Source organism: Barbatula barbatula, assembly GCF_947034865.1.
Source record: "Barbatula barbatula genome assembly, chromosome: 7".
Classification (NCBI taxonomy): Eukaryota; Metazoa; Chordata; class Actinopteri; order Cypriniformes; family Nemacheilidae; genus Barbatula; species Barbatula barbatula.
In genome coordinates, this window is record NC_136770.1 from 8,927,945 (window position 1) to 8,951,721 (window position 23,777).

A 23,777-nucleotide genomic window follows, 5' to 3' on the forward strand; every position below is an offset into this window, starting at 1 on the left:
GGAAGCAAAGAGAACTGTCTGTTATCAGGGTGGCTGATCTTCCTGGCTTTTGACCTGCATTGTTTGATGTAAGGTCAAAAATAACGAACTTAAGTGGTTTGTCCCCTGGTTTTTCATTAAAACTAGACTAGTAAAAACTCAAGTTATTTTTTGTCTTATTATCATGATAAAACAAAGCACTGATGTCCGTTATTTGTACAAATTTCATGTACATACAAAGATGTCACGCTGGGTGACATGGCAGCGTGCAGTTTCTCATATATTGAAAGCATTTATCTTGAAACTCAGCAGTTACTATAATTTTTATATGCAAGTCTTGCTTTATCTACGAAGTTGTCTCACACTGTCATACAGTACAGCAAGGTTATTGGCAGCTTTGTACAGACCGCCACTATTGACTTCCATGCGTCCCCTCCTGCTGTCCGTCCAAGGAATTGCATAATTTTTATTCTGCATTTGTTAATATGGATTTCTTTTATTATCAAAATGTTTTGAATATTTGGGTAATAACTGTGATCCAAACTATAATGTGATTGATGCTTGTGCTGGCAGCTTTTTTTTGAGGGCTGGTTAGGGCAGGAACACTGGGAGTTGGACTCGGTTTCCATGATGACATTTCTGATGCCAGAGAGAGCATGTTCAATGTGGACCTGTCTGAATTTTCTCAGGGCTTTTTACCACTGATTGAAGGAAAACAACAGCTAAAATGGCATACATCAACCGTCAGGAGAGATTCTGCTCACAACGCATGACACAGCTCATCTGGTGCCTCGTCCTATGTAAGCAGCAGTGGTTCAAAGCTCTGCAAGTAGCTCATATCCCAGGACACCTCAACACCTGTTGGTCTTCTATGAGAACATTCATTGCCCATTGTAGTACTTGCTGACTGAGGTTTGCACAGCTGGCCCAGCATTTACGTACAGTAAATATGCATTTCCCCTCGTTGAGCCTTTTCAGACAGAAAGTCGAGGAGGATGAACTTTTTCTCCTGGTTGCTGCATATTGGACCAAACTGATTTGATTCTCAAATCTGATGACAGCACCTCTTCTGCAAAATCCCCTGAGTGAGGGGCAGGGCTCGATCCAGCATCTCAGGCTGGACCTGTGGAACCTCCACGTATGACTGCTGGACGGGACATAGAATATCTAGCAGGTCTATCACCTGATGTGACCATTAAAGCCATTATAGGTGGCTGAACTGGTTGTTCTTCTGGTGGCACTCACCTTCCTGAAGAGGGTCAATGATCTGTTAACCATGATTGTCTAGAGTTTGGGCATGTTCTCATACATAGTGCTAAGACTCTGGCCTGGCAATTCTTTTCAGAGATCAGGTGGTGAACTTACAAGGCCTTCCTGCTGGGGAGGGCCCAAACCTGTAAGTGTTGTATCCAGTCTGTGCATTGTGCATTTATCTGGACCACATATGGGGCTTCAGATGCTAAGAACAGCTTTTTGTTTGTTATGGGGGAAAGCAGAAGGGTAAGGCTGTCTCCAAACAGAGGCTCTCGTATTGGATCGTCTATCGACCTCAACTTCTATCTGTTTGGGCACAATCCACTATAGGTATTGCCTTATGGGCGATGGCAAGGGAAGCCTCCCTGATAGACATGTGTAGAGCTGCAGGCTCAAACAAAATCCCCTTTGCACAGTTCTACAATGACTACGATGAGCAGTTGTCAACCCACGTGATATCGGCTTGCATATACGTTTTTCCCCTCCCGGAGGTGACATGCGCTTGTTATTGACCTGGTCTTCTGCAAGCACCTGGCGAAGAGGTCATGCAATTAGGCCACTCATTAATAAGGCAAGCCTTGTGATCGATGCCCCATGCATGTCTTTTCCACTGTTCGATTTCCCAATCTGGCAAACCCTGTGCCTTCTCCTCGGCAAATAACCTCTGCCTCTACCACTGTGTCGGACATCCTCCCGATCATAGGGGTCCTCTTATGCAGTGGTCAAATTGTAAAATTAATTCAAGGACAGTGTGGTCAATGTGTTTTGGAAATTATTTTTTATAGCTAACCTTACACAATAACTAAACAAACTCTCTATGTTTTGTGTTTTTAAAATATCAAAAATTAATGTAAAATCAGTAATAATGCAAAATATTATTACAAATTAAAGAACTGTTTTCTACAGTACATAACATTTATTCATGTGAATATTATGACTTGGTCTCACCAGTGGGGAGAACTACATGGGAACATAAAGTGAGAGCCCCACCGAGGGGAAACACGATAAATGTGTATCAGTCTACCGAGTGGAGGTCACAGGTTCACCAACTGGAGAACCGTATTGTGAGGAGTCACTCGGGACAACCCAGACCAGGGGAGTCACTACATATGGAGCACTAGCCCAAGTCTATGGGTCCACCTAAGCCAGGGATGACTCAACCAATTCTCAGCTTGGTAAACAGGCCACTCAGCCCAGGCCAATTACCAGGAGAAAGTGTGAAAATGATTCATTAAAAAAAGCTTTTTTTCAAAGGCTGAGGTGCCTAAACCCAGATTAACTAGGGCTACGAATAATAAGTTTGAAAAGGAAATACAAAACCAGTCTTTAATGAAAGAAACAAGTTAACAAAAAGATTGAATCCAAAATTTTGGTAAAAATATTGCATAACAAGTGATTTATAAGCTATCTTGGGTCATTTTGACCCAGAAACACCACATGTGTTAAAGGGTTTTGAACAAAGCACAAGGGTTAAATGGATAGCACTAAGGCCTTGATCACTTGGTACTATGAAGCTGAATTATTAATTAAACCCCTGTTTACCATTCTTTGTTGTGGTAGAAAATACAAAACAGATGGCCGTATAAACTGTTGGTAAATGTTTTTGTAAAAATAAGCTAAGCTTAGTGTTATGAAATTAATTATTGTTTTTTACACTTATATGTAATTAATTCACAAAATAATAAATATACAAACATTTATACAAAATTTCCCTTGCTCCCTTCATGAAGTGCAACACACTTCAAAATGGGGGGGGGGGGGGGCAGGGATTCCCCCAATGGGAATTGCTTAGGGAAGTTTGCACGATCCTGTCTTGGAACGCACACAGTGAGCTAGTGAACCAAGAAGTAATCAAGTTGCCCTTTTCAGTTTTCTCACTGCAACATGAATGATGCATATTATATTTCCTGTTTATTTCCAACAAGAAAATGTTTTAAATATTAATTTCTATTCAGCTTTACATATGTTGAAAATGAACTGAGATGCATTTTTTTATTTATGCAACCATATCAATGCAAGATTTAGAGTAAGGCAACATAATCCTGTTTATTTAAAAAGGAAACTTCTGCCATGAATTACTCACCGTTAAGATGGATCGACAAGCTTAGGACATGCGTTCATCTTTGCAAAGCAAATTACGATAGTTTTGATGCGGTTCCAGAGCTTTCTGACTCCCGCGGATAGACAGCAACGTAACTGACATTATGCGCTTTAAAAGTCAGTTGCGTTACTCTCTATAGGAGGGAGGCATTAGTATTAAATGGGGGGGGGCATAGTGTCAAAATGTTTGATGACCTTTCACCCCTTTGGAGGCTTGACCTTTTGCCCTTTGACCGGGGTTAAGGTCATGGGGGCAACATCCCAGGTGTCGCATTGTCCTGGAATGTGTGGTATTTTCAGGTTAACTACCCTCCAGGGATGAATTAAAGGAATAAACACTATTTTTAAAGTTTTAAAAACCGTGTTCAAACAAGCACTGAATGTGATGCGTTTTTCCAAATGTTTCGATTTTTAACAGGATTCGCTTTAGGCATATTTACGTTTGACCGGAACGCTATTGACAGCATAGAACAATCATGTGAGTCTATTAATTGTCTTTTTTCTGATATTTAATTATTTGTCAATTTTATTACCTATTATTATTATTATTATTATTATTATTATTATTATTTAACTTATTTTTAATTGCAATATTGATGACATTGATTTTTTTATTATGTCTTAATTGTTGCTAACTATTTTTGCCTACTAGTTTTATTTAATTGTAATTATTTATAATTTTATTATCATTATTATTTATTTATTTATTTATTTCATCTGTATTTTAATTGTCTTTGAAACAGTGTTCTTGCCACAGAATGACAACATCAACCAAGGTAAATACGTTTTTTTTTCTTGCTGTAACAATAATTTATAATTTATGACTAAACTAATCGCGTTGTTTCTTTCTAGATTGGAAAAATTGCATTACGCAACCAGGTTTTATCGACCGGATAATGAAGGAAGGTTTCAGTGAATCATCTGAGTATAGAATAGATGGAACGGATTCAGCTGCCACTACATTATCCGGCCCTCAACTCCAGAAGTGTTGACCCAGCAGCATCGTAGGTGCCGCCGCCCAGCTCCTGCAGGGTTGTCCCAGTGGCTGCAGTAGTCATGTGAGTGGTGAGTCATTATGCGTTTACATTTTTATATAACAGAAAGTTAACAAGCAGTAAGTTTCTCAACTTTAAAGTTTTGTTCCCTTCATTTTTGTTCTGTAATGTTTATTTTATGCAGAAAGGTGCCGTGGGGATGAAGTCGCTAACTGGAACGACACTCAGCTAAATGCTTGGGATCGTTTATCTTGGACCAGTGAAGAAGACGAGAAGCTATCAGTGGGACGTCGACAGACGCCGTTTGCTTTTCAGGCTTCGGCAGAAGACTATGAGGAACGTTGTCAGAGGAAGGCAGACAGACGCAGTTTGCATTTCAAGCTCCGGTGAAAGAAGACAATACATTGTTAGTAGATCAACGGATTGGCGCGTTAAGGGAAAATAGTCATCTGTTTCATGAAATCATTAACAGATTGGACTCACAATATGATGAGATTTATAAGTGAGTGGGACCCTAGTGTACGTGAGATTCACGATTTTACATTGTTTTACAAGAACCCTGCGTTCAGCAAATGAGTGGCATCTTGTACTGCCTTCTCAAAAGGGCAGTAAATCGCTTTCCCGCTTGTTTTTCTTCACAACTCCTTCCTGGTGGAACATTCTTCACAACTCAGTCCGGTCAACCACATCTCTGACAACATTCTAAAACTATGTGAAACCTATCTCTTCTGTGAATACTTGAAAACTAACTAACTCTCTTTCTCTCAACAGGTGTTATTCTGGCTTTTGTGGAAATTAGTAATTTGGCATTAGGATTTATTGTATTATTGCTCCTGAAAGACATATCGCTTTATTACTCCCTGAATCTTCTGTAAATCACTTTGGCTAAAAGCGTCAGCTATATGACTAAATGTAAATGTACATTGTGTGTGTTTTGATAATTTTTATATAACATTTATGTAACAATTTGTTGGATCAGCAAAATAAATATACAGTGGCTGATGAAGGTGTTTTTGCTCAGACGCTACACATAACCGTCATTCCGTCCAAACTTTTTTAGACATGTTATAGGATCCAACGTTTTCTACCATGCCAAGTCACCATGTTAGACAACAATTAATTCTTTAAGAGTAAAACCTTTGCTAGCCACCGCAATGGGGACTTCATCTAACAAATCAAATCAACTCCACAGTCAGGTTTTTTAGAATCTGTTTAAATCACCTTGTATTGACTGAAGGGCATGTTTAGAATTTTTGTATGGATCATGTACATTTAATTGAAAATAAAAAACAGTAAAAAGAATGTGATCTTAAGCGTAATTTTTTTCAATCAACTAAATACATGGTAAGATGATTATTTGAATATGCAAGCAAAATAATTATACATCTGCACATTGTTTTTTCATCAGAACCATTCATCTGTAATCTTTCCACAAAGAGCGATACCATTCGATAATTTTCAATGTTATCATCACTATATGGTTTCATCACATCACTATAGTCACAGCCTCTAGCTAAATGGTAGAGAAATAACCCACAATGCTGACAACAAACGTCTTATGTAAAATCCAGAACTCGTCTGGCCAAAAATTGCATATCCGTTGTTTTAGCTAGTAGAACATTTTGATGGTGTATGGTAAACATTTGCCGTCTGGTGGGTTACCAATACTGTCAAAAAAACATCCGGTACCCTATGAACTCAAATAAACAGCCAACCAATGCCAGTAACTCTGAAGGGTGAGTGTTGATAATGCCCATCGATGGCAAGATCCTAAACAGTCTTTCAGGTAATTGATCACACGCGAGAACGCAGAGAAAATTATTATTACAGGATATTTCCAAGTTGTAAAGTTGTCATTTTCCTTTCAATAATAATCGATCAAACCTGTCTGCGGTTCAAGAGTTAAATCAAAACGATACCATATGTCAGGTGTTTTAGAAAACTGGGCTTAAAAGTACGAACAAACAAATTAAGCATTTAAGATACATCAGAAGCCTCAAATAGTTTATTTCAAATAAAATGATCAAATCTAAATTATCAAATTATTTGGAAGTTCAGAAAAACAGAAGATTTTTTTTGCATTTACTTAAAGTTAACTCTTTCCCCACCAGCCAAGTTGCTAGACAGTGGCAGCATTTTGAACATTTTCACTAAAATGTAATGGCTCACAATACATTTTGGACAAATAATATATCAAATGAAAGAACAGCGTTGTCTCTTAATTTAAACAAAATAAACCATATTCTTCTATCTTCATTTGTTCTCCTGAAATGTGGCTAGGTTTCTTGAAAAGTGTATTTGATTAAACAGCTGAGATAAATAGCTTTTTTTGTCAACCCCGCCTCTGTATTCCAAGACTACATGGATGTTCAGGCAGTACTTCCACCGCTTCCTGGTCTACATTGATGAAAACCTGGTGTACTCCTGGAATGATGCCGAACATCGCCAGCACGTCTTTGAGGTCCTCCAGTGGCTGCACGAGCCCCATCTCTAGCATTCCATCAACCAACCATCCAGTTCCTCGGTTACAAGATCATCCAGATGGACTAGGGGAAGGTGTATGCTATCCACTCCTGGCCCGTATCCACCAGCATAAAAAACCGCCAAAGATTCCTCTACTTCTCAAACTTCTAACCTAGAATCATCCAAAACTACAGTTCCATTACAGCACCCCTCACAAAACTTTTTGAAAAAGCAGCCTCTGTCCTGGGGCACCTCAATCCCTGGCAGGCTCGGTGGGCCTTCTTCTTCACCCGATTTCAGTTTACCATCACTTACTGTCCAGGGGCCAAGAATACCAACGTGAATGCTCTCTTACGTCTCCATGCTTCTGATGATTGCCCAGAACGTCATGAACCTATCCCTCCGTCCACCATGATTGTCAGTCCCATCCACTGGTCCCTGGACAATGAAATTGCAGCCACCAGTGTCTCTGCTCCACAGGGATTTGTCCACCAGACCACACTTACTGTATGTTCCACATCGCTAAAGGACTCCACTCATCCAGGGACCAACCAAACCCTTTTGCTGCTAAAAGACCACTTCTGGTTGCCCGGAATGGCTGAAGACACCAGAAGGTTCATGAGAGGATGCCCGGAATGTGCTTCATGACAAAGGAAAACTTGTGGCTCTACCCATTCCCTGGCATCCCTGGTCACAGAGTGGATTTGGTCAGGGATCTACCAGCATCAGATAGACATACCTGCATTCTCGTCACTGTAGATTGGTCATTTTTAATCACGTATTTCAAAATGTTGGCATTCTTGATCACATTGTGTCCAACGGAGGACCTCAATTCATCTCCTGAGTGTGAATTTTGGGAATTTTGTATCACCATAGTGGCTTAACGTATGTAAATGCAGGAAATGTGATTCAAATCAAATTTCCCCCATTTTGTGTACCCCCCCCACTTCTCAAACCAAAGTTACGCCCTTGGTCATAGTGCCTTAATTTATATATTGAAACGGGTTACACGTGCACCGCAACAAATACATATTTTTTTGCAGAAATATCACAGAATCATATAGCAGAAATGTTAATTAAACAATTCTTAAATCAATATAAATTTCTTAATAAATAAAAAAACATGTATAAATCTTTCCATGCAGGGTTCCACATTTGTACGCAATAAGAGTAAATGTGATGATTGACAGTTGTAACCTGGTCGTTACCATGCAACATTTTTGCCTTTGATCGCATTGAACAAGAAAGATGAATCCCAAGAAAAAACGTTTGATACGTTTGATACATATCTGGTTAAGTGAGGCAATTTAAACTAAAATACAGACAGAGACTGTCATGAGAGTGGACAGAGAACCTAGGCGCAGACAGGATGGTGGGAAACAAAAATAGTTTAATTACACACACAAAGCACAAACCCACGAGGGGGTAAAACAGCGTGTAACGGTCACCAGCTGGAGTGCCCTTGAGGACCACTAGAGGGCACTCCACATCAAACTTATCATTCATTCACACACTACATTTCCCATAACTCACTACCCGGACTCATCAGCACTGATTGCACACACACCTGCAGATCATTCACATACACATATATACCACTTCCACACACCCATTCTTTGCGAAGTCTTGTTTAGCCTGTCTGACATTTCTGAGCGATTTCCCTGTGTTTATTCCTTCTGTGCATTATCTTGGACTGTTGATTTGACCGTGATTCTCTGCTGCCTGCCTCGACCTCTGCCCGTTCCTGTTTGTGATTTTGGATATCCCTTGACACCCCTGACGCTGTTGTTGATCGCTGCCTGTTTGACCATTCTCTTTGAATAAAGCTGCATTTGGATCTAACCTGCCTGTCCCGGAGCCGTTCATGACAGAAGACTTCGCCACACCAGGATCCAGCAGCCCGGTACCCTCTCTTTACTGAGATGTCTGTTCCCTGTTCAAGGTCAGGATGGCAACTTCCCAGCTCTAGCATTGACCCAGTTGATCAACTATTGGGCCTTCGTCAAGGAGGCCTATCTGTTGAGGAGTATGTTAAACAGTTCTGTGCAATATCCTATGAAGTACCGATCTACGATGAAGTTTTGTTTAAGGACTTGTTCCGTTTCGGACTTAATGACCCAATTAAATCATTGTTACCTAGAGGGGAATCTAATTGCAGTTTAAGGGACATAATGGACTATGCACTGATGTTATGTGACTCTCCGTTCACTGTGGGAGAGGCAGAGGACAGTGTTGAAACCCCAAATAACGTTTTTTGGGGGGGGCAACAGTGTCAAGCGCAGTTGGCAGCGGAGCTTGAACCACAAGAGCCACTGCACGAGATGTCCGCCAGCCCAGAGCCACTGCACGAGATGGCCGCCAGCCCAGAGCCACTGCACGAGATGGCCGCCAGCCCAGAGCCACTGCACGAGATGGCCGCCAGCCCAGAGCCACTGCACGAGATGGCCGCCAGCCCAGAGCCACTGCACGAGATGGCCGCCAGCCCAGAGCCACTGCACGAGATGGCCACCAGCCCAGAGCCACTGCACGAGATGGCCGCCAGCCCAGAGCCACTGCACGAAAGGGAAGTCCGAGTCGATCTGCCAGAGTCAACCCAAGTCCGAGTCGATCTGCCAGAGTCAACCCAAGTCCGAGTCGATCTGCCAGAGTCAACCCAAGTCCGAGTCGATCTGCCAGAGTCAACCCAAGTCCGAGTCGATCTGCCAGAGTCAACCCAAGTCCGAGTCGATCTGCCAGAGTCAACCCAAGTCCGAGTCGATCTGCCAGAGTCAACCCAAGTCCGAGTCGATCTGCCAGAGTCAACCCAAGTCCGAGTCGATCTGCCAGAGTCAACCCAAGTCCGAGTCGATCTGCCAGAGTCAACCCAAGTCCGAGTCGATCTGCCAGAGTCAACCCAAGTCCGAGTCGATCTGCCAGAGTCAACCCAAGTCCGAGTCGATCTGCCAGAGTCAACCCAAGTCCGAGTCGATCTGCCAGAGACTGTTCACGTCACGTCTGCCCAGCCAGAGACTGTTCACGTCACGTCTGCCCAGCCAGAGACTGCTCACGTCACGTCTGCCCAGCCAGAGACTGCTCACGTCACGTCTGCCCAGCCAGAGACTGCTCACGTCACGTCTGCCCAGCCAGAGACTGTTCACGTCACGTCTGCCCAGCCAGAGACTGTTCACGTCACGTCTGCCCAGCCAGAGACACAGCCTGCTCCGCCCTGGACGCCTGCACAGCCTGCTCCGCCCTGGACGCCTGCTCCACCTCAGTCTCCGGGTTCTCTTCCGCTCCACGGTCCTGGCCCTCCATCCCGCCCCCGGGTACGCCTCCGCTCCTCCTCTCTCCTGGACAGTGTTAGGAGCGTCTGGAATCCGCTCCTTAAAGGGGGGGCTATGTAACGGTCACCAGCTGGACTGCCCTTGAGGACCACTAGAGGGCACTCCACATCAAACTTATCATTCATTCACACACTACATTTCCCATAACTCACTACCCGGACTCATCAGCACTGATTGCACACACACCTGCAGATCATTCACATACACATATATACCACTTCCACACACCCATTCTTTGCGAAGTCTTGTTTAGCCTGTCTGACATTTCTGAGCGATTTCCCTGTGTTTATTCCTTCTGTGCATTATCTTGGACTGTTGATTTGACCGTGATTCTCTGCTGCCTGCCTCGACCTCTGCCCGTTCCTGTTTGTGATTTTGGATATCCCTTGACACCCCTGACGCTGTTGTTGATCGCTGCCTGTTTGACCATTCTCTTTGAATAAAGCTGCATTTGGATCTAACCTGCCTGTCCCGGAGCCGTTCATGACACAGCGGGGCACAGTGAATAACGCAAGGCAGGAAACAATAACTCAATGGACTAACTAACAACACTAGACAAAAACGAAGACTGACTGTACTCTACTAGACTAGACTAGACTAGACTTTGAGCAATCTTTACAAGAATGTGAGAATGATGCAACGACACACGGTGGAACAAGCAAAGACAAACACAGGCACAAGACATTTTATTAGTTACTAATGCAACAAGGGTACGAGCTATATTTAAACAAATATCATTTACCTTACCTCCACATTCTTGCACATAACGATTTATAAAATTCTAGTTTGCACAGCGTCCATAATCCTGTCTTTAAGTTGAAATGGTTGCTTAAATATGGCTAGGGGTTTAGAGTACTTCAGCAGTCAAAGTTCGATGGGGTTTCACCTTTAGGACAGGTGCACTCAGGTGCTGTGTTTTCTGAAGTCCACAGTCAACCCAGCCATCTACCAGGGCATTTTAGAGCATTTTATGCTTCCTTCTGCTGATAAGCTTTATGGAGATGCTGATTTCATTTTCCAGCAGGACTTGGCACCTGCCCACAGTGTCAAAGGTACCAAAAGCTGGTTCAATGACCATGGTGGTACTGTGCTTGATTGGCCAGCAAACCCGCCTGACCTGAACCCCATAGAGAATCTGTAATAGCTACATACAGGTGCATCTAAAACAATTTGAATATTAGAATATGACAAGAGCCGGGATTCGAGGCCGGTGCGTGAGTGATTATGAGCATCAGCTGTACGTGCACTGGTCTCGTATCCCGGCTCTTGTCATATTCTTATATTCAAATTGTTTTAGATGCACCTGTATGTAGCTATTACAGTGCACAAAACATTAACTAGATAGCATTTATAGCTATTTCTAAACCTGTTTATAACCCGTGCATGCACCGGTTCATCCCCATCGTTGCCAGAAATCCAAAGCGTCATGAATGAGTTTCTCGCCGTCGTTATATAGAAGATTCTTTCTTGGGGATTCTCGCAGTTTTGAAGTGATGTATAGCTCGTCTCTTAATTCGTGGAGAAGAGCGCTGATGGCTCCTTGTATGTTCTGTGGAACAGACTTGAATTGGCTGCATCATAGGGCAAATGAGATGTTGAGGTCTTAACAGGTTGCGGGTAAACTCACAGAAGAGCACGTTGAAAAAGTATGCAGCCGTTCAAACAGACACAAATGTTGTAGCTTACTAGGGTGGACTATTTTGGCACTGACATGTAGACCTTTTTGTGTTTTAGACCAGTAATGAACATGATGTGAACAGTTAGCTGTTTAGGTTTGTATGTTAGCATGGACGCACTTGGTAGGTCAATTGTTGTGGTTAATGTTTGTAATTAACCACCCATTCCATAAGTGTACCATCAAATAGTATACAACCTAAACCCATATGTGTAAACATGTACCATGACTAAAAGGCAAAGTTAAGCAAGATAAAGTCAAACATATAGTGATGGATACCACATCTGTTTGTAATTAAAAACATTCCATAAGGGATAAAACCAGACATAGCATAGTTAACCTGGAAATACCAAACATTCCAGGACAACACAACACCTGAAGGGGTAACGGTCATCATCAATCATTTTGACACTATGCCCCCTCACTTACTACTGCCATTACTAGGCTTGTTTAACGACTTGATTGTAATTAATGGCATAATTAAAAAAATTCAGCGGAGTTCCCCTTCAATAAGCACACCTGAACCATGTGATTTTAATTTTAATTATTTCTTTCTTTTCAGAAATAAATGAGTGTATGTCTCAGCCATGTATGAATGGGGCAACTTGTCATGATAGAATAGCCTTTTACCTGTGTGACTGTGAAGATGGTTTTACTGGTCAGCACTGTCAAACAGGTAACATTTCTCGGTTTTCTAATTCTTCTTTACAATATACAGTATTTTGATAATATTGATCTTTAGTGTGTGTATACACTGGTACAGAAGCACTTCCAGTTTCGTTTTTCCATTTATATATACAGTATATATATACAGTATATATATATACATATATTACATACTGCACATAATTAAAGATTACTTGTTTAACATTTTGATTCAGTAATAAATGTTCTGTTGGTTGTATTCTGTTCAAGTGTTTGGTCCAGAAGAACTTCTTGTTTCGGTTTTTAACACTTCACATTGTTTGACCAGCGTTCTTTACATTTCCCAAAGTGGCCTATATCTGCTATACTTATGTTTATACTTTTTGAACAGATATTGATGAATGCCTTTCTGAGCCATGTAAGCATGGAGCTACATGTGAGGATCAGCCTGGCTCTTATTTCTGCCACTGCCAGCAGGGCTATGCCGGCCAGGACTGTGAGATAGGTAACAACATCAGAAATCATATACCAGGTTTTGAATACTAATTGTAAAGAAACCATAAGGAAACCTTAGGGATTGTTGATACAAAATGTGTTCTTTTGGATGTCTAAGCAGGCAGGGCCTTTGTAAACAACAAATTCATGTCCTTGTAGTTTGTATGGCAATCATTTTGAGCAAAGGATGCGTCACAACATTTACATTCAGCCTTATTACTTACACACGATTAGAGACGCAAAAAACTTTTACACCTACTGTATCTCCTGCAGGCAGCCAACCTCTCAGAATGACGGATTTCCCATCTTATGATACAGATGTATGTTTGTTCTGCAGAACAGGATGGATGCAAGCCAAATCCTTGCTTGAATGGAGGTGCATGTCGAGGCTACGGGAGGAACCATCTGTGTGTGTGTAAAGAGGGTTATGTTGGAGACCACTGCCAAACATGTATGTTAACAACTTCTGAACGACATGGTGGGGAATTAAGGATAACAGAATTTATGTTTTTGGGTGAACAACCCCTTTCAAGACACATGGATGGCTAATTCATGTGAATTTGTACAATGTGAATCGTACAAAAACGTGCTATTAGTAGAGAAAGTGATACTAAAGCCCACCCCTAAAGTTAAAAATTAACTGGCATTAAAACAAACACTTAAACGTAAACATTAGATGAATTGGTCACCTTGTAAAATAGCTACGAATTGCTGTGAGATTGTTTTGCACATATTTAAGATAACTTTTCTGATGTTAATAAAATAATGGCCTGTAAAAACAGATTTATCCATTTTATCTTCAAAATAATGTTTAACTTCTTAGCTTTCAGCGAGGGTATTATATTAGTTTTGGACCTTTATCAAATAGGGTGCTTTAAATCTAAGGTCTCGATTGGTCCTCTGTTGCCGTCTAGTAGATAATCCATGTGTACTGCAGCCTTGTGGGAACAGAGGCATCTGTTCGAGTCATAAGAGGGATAACTACAGCTGTGCCTGCAGGGTGGGCCACACAGGGAGAGACTGTGAGAGAGGTCAGCTTCTTATCCCCCATTATGTAATATCAACCCATCCATTCATTTTTTTTAATGTGGAGGCTGTTTAGAAAGAAAACTAAAAAAAAATTATGTTCTTGAATAAAAATCAGCTTGTCTCCAATTGCAGTTGCTCCTAGGGAACTAACTGATCAATAATATTGAGACCTTGCCAAATTACTTAGATTAAGATATCTGCATTTATTTGGATATTTGTGCTCATAAAAAATTAATTCTGTACTCATGTAACAGCCTATCAGAGTTATTTTAAATACTTTTTCTTTTCTCAGACCTGTTGCCTCCATCTGGACTGCATGTGTTGCGGGTGGAAGAAAATGAAGTTGAGTTACGCTGGGATCAGTCAGATGCCACTCAGAATTTGATCAGTGGTTTTGCCATTGTTTTTGCTCCAGTTGGTCGTGTACCAAGGAGGACAGACTTCCTAGAGAAGCAGCATTCTACCTATGTGCTGCAAGGCCTGAACCCCGGACAGCTTTATAATATCTCCGCCTTCTCAGTTAAACGTAACACCAACAGCAACGACATAAGCCAGCCTGCTTTCGCACTCATTCGCACAAGTAAGAGCTTCGACTGCCTATATGGGGATTATGTCATGTCCTGTTGTTTAAGCACCACAGACAGCGGGAGTTGGTTGTTTTTTTAAATAGTAAACATTATGATCATAATGTTGCTTGTAATATATGATGACAATGTCAACACCATTCTGTTTTAGGGCCACGTAAGATAGAACAGCTGGAGGTAGTGAATGTGTCCTCCTCTCAGGTATGGCTGCGCTGGCTGGTCCAGGTTAACCGCCACACTGCTGTCAGTCAAGTTCGAGTGTCCCTGGTGCCTGCGGATGGAGGTATACCTCGCACAGCTATACTCAACAGCAATGTTACAGAGTACACCTTCAGGTTAGTCAAGGAATTGCTTATGAGATTGGGAAATGGGTCCTATTTTTTATATCTATTTTAGTAATCTATGTGAATCTCACTTTGCAGAGCAAAAATTTCACAACACAATCATATAATACAATATAAGTAATTCGGTGTTACCCAATTTATAAGGTCATAAATCAGGACTGCTGTTGAGCGGTAGGCTATTGCCTGTTTCTGAATTCTGTTCACATATTTTGTATACATAAATTTGTTTACAAAACTTCAGGATATTTATGAACCACAGAGAACCTTGTTTTTCATTATTGTTTGCTGTGAGTTTTCAAACCTTTGTTCTTGCAGTGTTGTGCTTGGCCTTACATTCATATTCATATTCATGAGGTTTACCAACAATATTTCATGTGTTTGTCAGAAGCACCCCTCTATAATCTAATGGAATCCCAGGAACTAGAGGCAGACAGATCATTTTAGAAAAACTAAAACCAATTTATTAATTTAATAATTCTCTCAGTAAAAGCTAGGGCAAGTTTTCCCACCATGCATAAATACCAAAATTTTTACAATACAATAAATATCCTCTCAAACGACAAAACACAGCTATACGAATTGTTCTTGAAGTTGGCCGTTTAGGTCAACCCAGGCTGGGGGCGTGGCGCTCGCAAGGCACAGGGGTTCCCTGGAGTGCGTGGCCGAATGCAAGCGGGTCTTATCACTTTGCTGCCTCTGCCAAGTATGTTGTTGGACTACTTTGCGTGCCTGGTTAAGTAACAGGTGGTGGGACTGGACCCATCCGTTGAGGGTCTGTCGCTTGGTCACAGGCCCAGCCTCGTGGATCCAATCTATTGGGAGCCTAGCATGTCTTCCAAACACAACATAGTAAGGAGTGAGGCCAGTGGTGCCATGTGGGATATTGTTGTACGCCTGAAGAAGGGCTGGTAATCTTGATGGCCACTGGGACTGTGCCTCATCTGTTAAGGTTCCTAGCAGCTTCAGGAGTGTCTGGTTAAGTCTCTCACAGGCTCAGTTACCCTGTGGGTTGTGTGCCGTAGTACGCTTCGTCCGACATCCATACAAGAGACCAAGCATGCCCCGTAGTAGATCATGGAGAGGGGCAGCAATCTTTGCGAACGCAGGGATATACCGACGGTAATAGCCCACCAGCCCAAGGAAGGACCGGACCTGGCGGACATTCCTGCGAGGCAGTCCAGACCTGGATGGCTTCAGTCTTCTCAGGGTTGGTGGCTACCCCCTCTGAACTTACTATATGTCCCAAATAGGTCACTTGTTTCTTGAATAATTGACCCTTTCTGGGCTGGAGTTTTAAGCCATAGCCATTTAGTCGCTCTAACACTCTGTCCAAGTCCTGGAGGTGCTGGTTAAAGCTTGATAAATACACGATGACATCATCGAGGTATATCAATAGTGATTCGTTCAGGAATTCACAAAGACAGCGCTGCATGAGTCTTTGGAATGTTGCTGGCGCGTTACAAAGCCCAAGGGGCATACGCTCAAACTCATACAGCCCAAAGGGGGTGGTGAAGGCAGTCTTCTCCCTGTCCCGTTCGTCCACCTCGACTTGCCAATAGCCACTTTCCAGGTCTAATGTAGAGTACCATTGGGCACCTTGCAGACTAGTCAGAGACTTCTCGACGCGGGGGAGGGGATAGGCATCTTTATGCGTAGCAGATTTCAGCTTCCGATAATCTACACAGAATCACCAAGACCCATCCTTCTTTTTCACGAGTACGATCGGTGCAGCCCATGGGCTAGAACTCTCCCTGATGACCCCACCATCCAGCATGTTCCTCAGCAAGCTCTTTAATCCGGGATACAGTGAAGGTGGAACTGGTCTGTATCGGTCACGGCAGCCCCGTTGGGGATCTAGTGTTTCACGATATAAGTGTGGCCAAAGTCCTCATCATGCTGGGCAAAGATGGAACGCAATTTCCTCAACAACTCCTGTAGGCATTTATGCTGTTCCTGGTTCAATGCAGCACCCTCTTGTTCCAAGCCAGATGGTAAGGTGGAGGGACTGGCACACACAGTGCTCACCCCAACTTCGACCACTCCAGGTCTGCCCGGTGTCAATATAAGCTCTCTCTGTCCAACGATGTGTTCAAGTGGCAGTGGGGTGACTTCTACAAGTGGACCTCTACGGGAAGCATAGTTGGGTTGCAGAGCCTCAAAGGCAGATAACCATCATGTACTATAGCAACAGTACGTCCTGTAAGCCAACTCGACCCCCCACCTGCCAACGGTTCAATCAGCACTGTGCAGTTGTTTCTAGGCACTTCATCACTCATTCGACACCACAGCACCATCTCTGTCTGAGGAGGAATAACAACAGAAGGCTGCCTGGTTAGCTTTGCCTCCCCTGGTCCCAGGGCTTTTGGCCCCATCTGCTGTATTCGTCGACATACTGCAAAGGCCTTCTCCCATAGGTTACCTTCAATTGGCGCCACATCAGCCCGAAAGGCCACCACCCCTGGATGGACACCCTGCATGAGTTCTTTCCAGCATTCGTTTTTCACATTCATTCCCAAGACTGCCCCATCATTGCACAAACACTGGTCTTCAACAATTATCACACCCTTGTTGGGAATACATACCCCTCCTACCTTAAAATCTATCATGGCATAGCCTATGTAGGGGATTTGTAATCCATTGGCTGCCTTCAGTGACAACAAGTTGGATTTATCCATCGTATTAAGGACGGTCTCCTGGAGTTGATTCTTAAACAGGGTCTCGCTGAAGAGAGTCACTTTGGAACCTGTATCCAACAGAAATTGTATTAGTTTACCATTTACTTCTACTTCCACTCCAGGGCACGTACCTATTAAGGCAGGTTTTGAAGACGGGCCACCCTTGGTTGCATTCACCCCGCCACTCATTTTCCTGTGACGGGGGTCACTAAAAATCCTTTGGCTGTCCTCGTCTGGGGCCGGCCATGTACATCCCACTGATAACTCATGGTGGATGGAGGTGGACGTTGACGTCGCACTGGAAGAGGAGGCTGCTGGGTCCCAGGAATGGCTGATTGGCTAACTACCGGAACCACATAGGGAGATTGATTTTGTAGTTCTTCTACCAATTTGCTACTAAGGGTCTTTAACTGTGCTGCCAAATCGTCTCGCAGCTCAGACTTCATGCTCTCTCGGAGGTCATCCAGGTCAGACTTACGTCCACCCCTTACATCGGACAAGACTATCTGGGTACGAATAGCATGGGCCTCTGCTTCGGCAGGGGGGTTGTCTAACTCCCTTTCCAATACACGCGCTTCTTTCAGAGCCGCCTGAAATGTCAGCCTCTTGTCTCTTCACAATAGTCGCTGTAGCTCCTGTCGTACTGGTCCTGTCTGAAGGCCCAGCACCAATTGGTCACGTAGTAACACATCTTCATCTGTGATGGCATTCCGTTCGGTGGTGGCCCACCTAGGATAGCATTATCGTAGCCTCAAGCCAAATAGATTGACACCCTCCTCTAGACCCTGATGACATTTATAGAACTCTGCTCGTCGATGAGCATGGGTGGCTGGTCTAATGTATCCCCAAAGACTATTCCTAAGGCCTCTATGACCTTCTCACCATCGGCGTGGTCCGCATCCGGCAGGAGGGATACTTCCCGTCGGACTTCTCCATCCAGTGTGATCAAGACAAAATTCACCTGTTGTTGAGCATTCAGGGGTTGGGCGCAGCATGGCCATTCTCCAAATTTACGTCGCTCTCCAGTGAACTTAGGGAACCAGGGCATAATTAGCGGCGACATAGGTGGGACTATCACATTACTACCTGACTGCCCGTCATCATTCTGTTGGCTCATGTTGCTGGGATCCTGCCGACTACGCCACAAAAAGGTGTCAGAAGCACCCCTCTATACTCTAATGGAATCCCGGGAACTAGAGGCAGACAGATAATGTTAGAAAAACTAAAACCAATTTATTAATTTAATAATTCTCTCAGTAAAAGCTAGGGCAAGTTTTCCCACCATGCATGAATACCAAAATTTTTACAATACAATGAATATCCTCTCAAACGACAAAACACAGCTATCCGAATTGTTCTTGAAGTTGGCCGTCTAGGTCAACCCAGGCTGGGGGTGTGGCGCTCGCAAGGCACAGGGGTTCCCTGGTGTGCGTGGCCCAATGCAGGCGTGTCAGAGCGAGGATCCCACCGACGACATTACTCTCGTCGTCTGGCAGGCGACCTGGCTCCACTGTGGCTTGGTGGCTTTCCGTCCTCTAAATAAAAAGAAACCAGCAAAACGTCCTCAACAGAGGCGGCTACAAACAAGCGCCAGACCATCAGCAATGGATTACGAGAGGATAAGAAAAACATCCCTTTCTAAGGATACTTGCGTGCGGTGTTCACTCAAGTCTTCAATCGATCGTGCCGTTCACCAGTCGAGGAGCACTCGCGTAGGGAAGATGAATCAGGGTCCGGACCGCGCACCCATGGTAAGTTTCAGTCACCTTTTATAGAGCTATGAGTCTATGATTATGATGATGAGAGGTGTGGCAGCTATTCAGTCAATGTGGGCCGCCTGTAGTAGTCCAGTACATACCACACCCACAGTAGGCTTCCGACAATACAATGTCCATAAACACACATGCTCGTTATAAACACTCATCACACGTGCTCAATATCTTTACACACAACACTACACGCAAGATCTCACTGCAATCGAAAATAAACACCCTAAATTACCCAGGAACCATACTATCCCTCTACCCACTTATCAAATAATTAAAGCGAGATGAATGGTACTTGGTGTGCTGTCCGGGGAGAGGGCTTTAGTATGTGAGGGCTCTTATTCTTTGCCCGAACCCAGAGCAAACCGTGGTTGTAATGACCCCCCAAAACATAGCATAGCTTAAGGCTGATGAGGTGCTGGCCGTCTCTCTGAGTAGAGTCACTGCTGGGGGATCTGGAAACAGAATTTGGCTCCTGCAGTAGTGGGCATAGCTACGGCATCTAAAAGAAAATTTAGAAGAAGATAGTGAGCTTGAGACAACTGTGGGAGTGGAAACTAAGGGGCGTTCATATTTGTATTTCTGAGGCCCTTCCGCGTGAGAGTAGGAGTAGGTGTATGATCAGGTCGTGAATTTTATCAAATATAACTCCTGTGGAGGCGATATCCTAACTTTTTTATACGCAGACTGCAACCAGCATGTTAGTAAAAACTGTATGCGCAAGCAGAGCACAAACAGCGAGTGCTCGATGAGAGACGCAAAGAATGAGAATGTCACCGTTGCCCAAACGGTAAAGTAACCTAATAACAGACCGGTCTGACTCTGTGGAAAAACCAATCAAAACAACCAATTCAGCTGGGGGTGGGGTTACCAGCGATTTAACACTCAGCTCGCAATCGTCTGTTCATTACAAATGGCTAACATTTACAGGAACAATATTCTGTATGACACAATATTTTATGTGGAGTCCTTCAAATAAAGTAAGTAGTGCTGGAGAAAAGTTTAGGCTAAAACAGAGTAAAGTGTGACAGTGGAATGTCAACATGTGATTTTTAAAACAACTTGTCAGACATTCACAATGTCAGACATCAGTAATTTTATTTTGCTGTTAGACGCGTCTACAAAAAACACACCCTAAACAGATGTAAAAAATTATCTTTACCCCAGATATCTTTGTCAAATCCCATTGCTGGCGCCTTGTCTCTCCGCCTGAGGGCACCATGTTGCACAGTTTATCTGCCTGTGTTTTGGAAAAGACTCTGTATCCCATCATGCCTTGTGATTGTCAAACGGTTTCAACTCTGTCCCATGGTTCAAAACATACAATATCGTTTAAATACCTGAAATTATAGGAGGTATTGGATATCAGTTGTTAATAGCCCATCACAGACACTAATCGCATACACATCAGGCGTATGAAAAAATATAGCCAATATATAGCCAAAACTAGTTTGACAGGCTTGTGGACCTACCTGAAAGTGATGCAGGATATTTGTCTTTGGTTTTTAAATTTTCACCAGAGTGCACCAGAGTGCACCAGAGTGCAATCAGCACCAGAGTGCTTTTTCTTCCTGGGCACATAGCTGTTGTTGTAAAGGTGTTCGGTTTGGCTTCACGGTACCACAAAAAAAGTGGGCTGCTTCGCACTCTCGAATCATACTCTCTGTACTTTAACGTCATAAGCCAAACGGTCTGCAAGCATGCATATTTTCAAACACACCTATGATGTAATATTTTAAAGCCAGGTACAAAAATGAGGTGGGCGGAATGGAGTGTCGCGTGTGCTCACGGCATGATGCCCCCAAGGACTTTGTTCCATCCATTAGCGCAAACATACAAATGAGGTCCCACAGGTATTACATAAACTGTAATAATTATTAAGTTCACAATCCTGTGAACATTGAACGGAGGTACATTTACTGGAAATGCCAATATATGAATTTTAATATTTCATTAAACTATGTGTCCTCTTTTAATAATTCAAGATTTTCTTAATATTTCTGATTGTCGTTGATTTTTGTTGGGGTGTAATACATTATAAAATTGAAATAAAATAGTTTTAAAAAGTACTTGACCTCATAAAAACGATGTCATTGGCTGCATCCGAAATGGCACACTTTACTCAATGAGAAGGTACTTAATTTCAGTAAGTACCTACTTAACGAGGGTTAAATGGGTACATACTTTTTAACTGAATGGGTGTAGTACAAGGGCGTAGGTTTGATTTTGACATTGGTGAGGACATTAAATTGGTATGCAGAGCTCCAAAGTCACGGAAATTTTGCACCGTTTACTAGACTTATTCAAACAATATAATTTAACAAAGCTTAAAATAGTTTAAATAAACAGTTTTTCATTGTTATCACTCTCATTGTTACACTGTCAATTGCTGTCTACAGAAGGATCAGTTTCCTTAGAAATTCACAAGAATATACAACTAGCTACTTTTTATATACATACTTAGTCATACATAAAGTAGTTTTAACAATGTATGCACAAATGAGTTCTTCATAGACCTCTATAACAGTGCAACCTTTATATAATGCATAACAAATGACATAATCATGTTTTAAAAGCCTAATCACCTGTGACTGTGCCTCTGTCTCTGTCTCTCCACATGGGCTAGAGCTGCTTCTGACACCTAACAAAAAATTACACCATTGGTTGTTTAGATTAGATTCAAGTACAGTGTAACGAAATGTAGTTTAGGTCTAACCAAAAGTGAAATTAGCAAGTGCAGGATATACAGTTTGAATAAATACAGAATACGATATTAGGAAAATATTATACAGTGGACATGGACTATGAAAATATTTTACAGTAGGTATGTTCTTATGAAAATATGACAGTAGGTTTGTACTATAAACAATATATAAAAATGGCTGTATACTATGGACATTAACACTATGAACATTAATGTACAGGTGGCCTTGAACAGATAATAATTTAGACTAAACATTAAGTGACTTAAGTATGCATAAATTATTGACATTAGCTATTAAAGTTGCAATGCAATAGGTGAGTTAATGCAGTTGTTGAAGTTACAGTGCAGTGGATGAGTTATGCAGCTATTAAAGGTACGTTGCAGTATACGAGTTAATGCAGATAATAAGTTGCAGTCCAGAAGATGAGTAAATGCAGTTAATAAGGTTACAGTGCAGTAGATTAGTTAATGCAGTTATTGAAGTTACCGTGCAATAGATGAGTAGATGCAGTTAATAGAGTTACAGTGCAGTAGATAAGTTAGTGCAGTTATGAAAGTGGTCCATTAGTGCAAATGAGCATTCAGTATAATTTTCCTGGTGTGCAAGTGAGCAGTATAGAGTGCAAATGATGCTGTGTGTGTGTAAACAGTCCGGTAGAGCAGATAACATGAAGTACTGGTGTGTACAGTTCAGTCATGCATGGCAGCCCTGTAGTGCAATGTAAACAATGTTATAGCAGCATTGAAGTTAAAGGTAAGAGAGGTAGTGGAATCAGTGGGGGGCAGAGGTCAATAATGAAACAGCTCTGGGAAAAAAGCTGTTTCTTAGTCTGCTGGTTCTTGTCCGGAGGCACCGGAAGCACCTACCGGAAAGCAGGAGAGTTAACAGTCTATGAGCGGGGTGAGAGGAGTCCTTGAGAATTCGCCTTCCTGAAGTCCACAATGATCTCCTTTTCTTGGAGGTGTTAAGGAGCAGGTTGTTGTCTGAGCACCATGTGGCCAGGTGCCGGACCTCCTCCCTGTATGCAGTCTCATCGTTGTTGCTGATGAGACCAATCACCGTGGTATCGTCTGCAAACTTGATGAAGATCCGTTCACAGGCCTTCAGTCGAGTGTGAAAAGGGAGTAGAGAAAGGGACTCAGTACGCAGGGGCTGTGGTACACCAGTGTTGAGGGTGATGAAGCTGAGGCCATAATCCAGTTGCAGGTGGAGTTGTTAATGCCTAGGTTTCCAAGTTTGATGATTAGCTTGGAAGGGATGACGTTATTGAAAGCAGAGCTGTGCATGCTTACATTTACATTTATTCGTTTGGCAGATGCTTTTATACAAAGCGATTAACAAGTAGTTTTTTAAAGTGGCACATTACTGCAGAGCAATCAGGGTTAAGGTGCCTTGCTCAAGGGCACTTCAGTCATGACCTGCTTACACTGAGATTCGACCTTCTGATCACAAGCCCAACGCTCTATATTTTTTATAAGAATGTTTTCTTACCGGGTAACCTGCATAATCATGCTCATCGCAAATTGTTGACAGAGCTTTGGCGGCGCTTACAAACTGAACCGAATCAGCTGCAGCCTACATCACACATTAGCGAGTGAAGGAAAAAACAATCATAAAGCGCCGTGGGTTAGAGTGGCGGGACTCAAGAAAGGCAATGCCAATCCTATTAATGAGCTGAGCTACGGAGGCAGGACTCATTGCAGAGAACGAAACCTATCCATTTGTGTACCACAAACTGCGTGATT

At 42.7% G+C, this 23,777-nt stretch overlaps 1 protein-coding gene across 1 annotated transcript in view; it reads left to right on the forward strand.

The window, feature by feature from the left end:
* The window catches only part of sned1 (sushi, nidogen and EGF-like domains 1), a 76,436-nt gene that overhangs the window by 34,295 nt on the left and 18,364 nt on the right, over positions 1-23,777 (forward strand). Inside the window, exons 15-20 of the mRNA XM_079460644.1 lie at positions 12,352-12,465; positions 12,826-12,939; positions 13,267-13,380; positions 13,847-13,960; positions 14,251-14,538; positions 14,694-14,877. Of these exons, the coding sequence (XP_079316770.1) occupies positions 12,352-12,465; positions 12,826-12,939; positions 13,267-13,380; positions 13,847-13,960; positions 14,251-14,538; positions 14,694-14,877 (928 nt within the window). The remainder of the gene's footprint in view (positions 1-12,351; positions 12,466-12,825; positions 12,940-13,266; positions 13,381-13,846; positions 13,961-14,250; positions 14,539-14,693; positions 14,878-23,777) is intronic.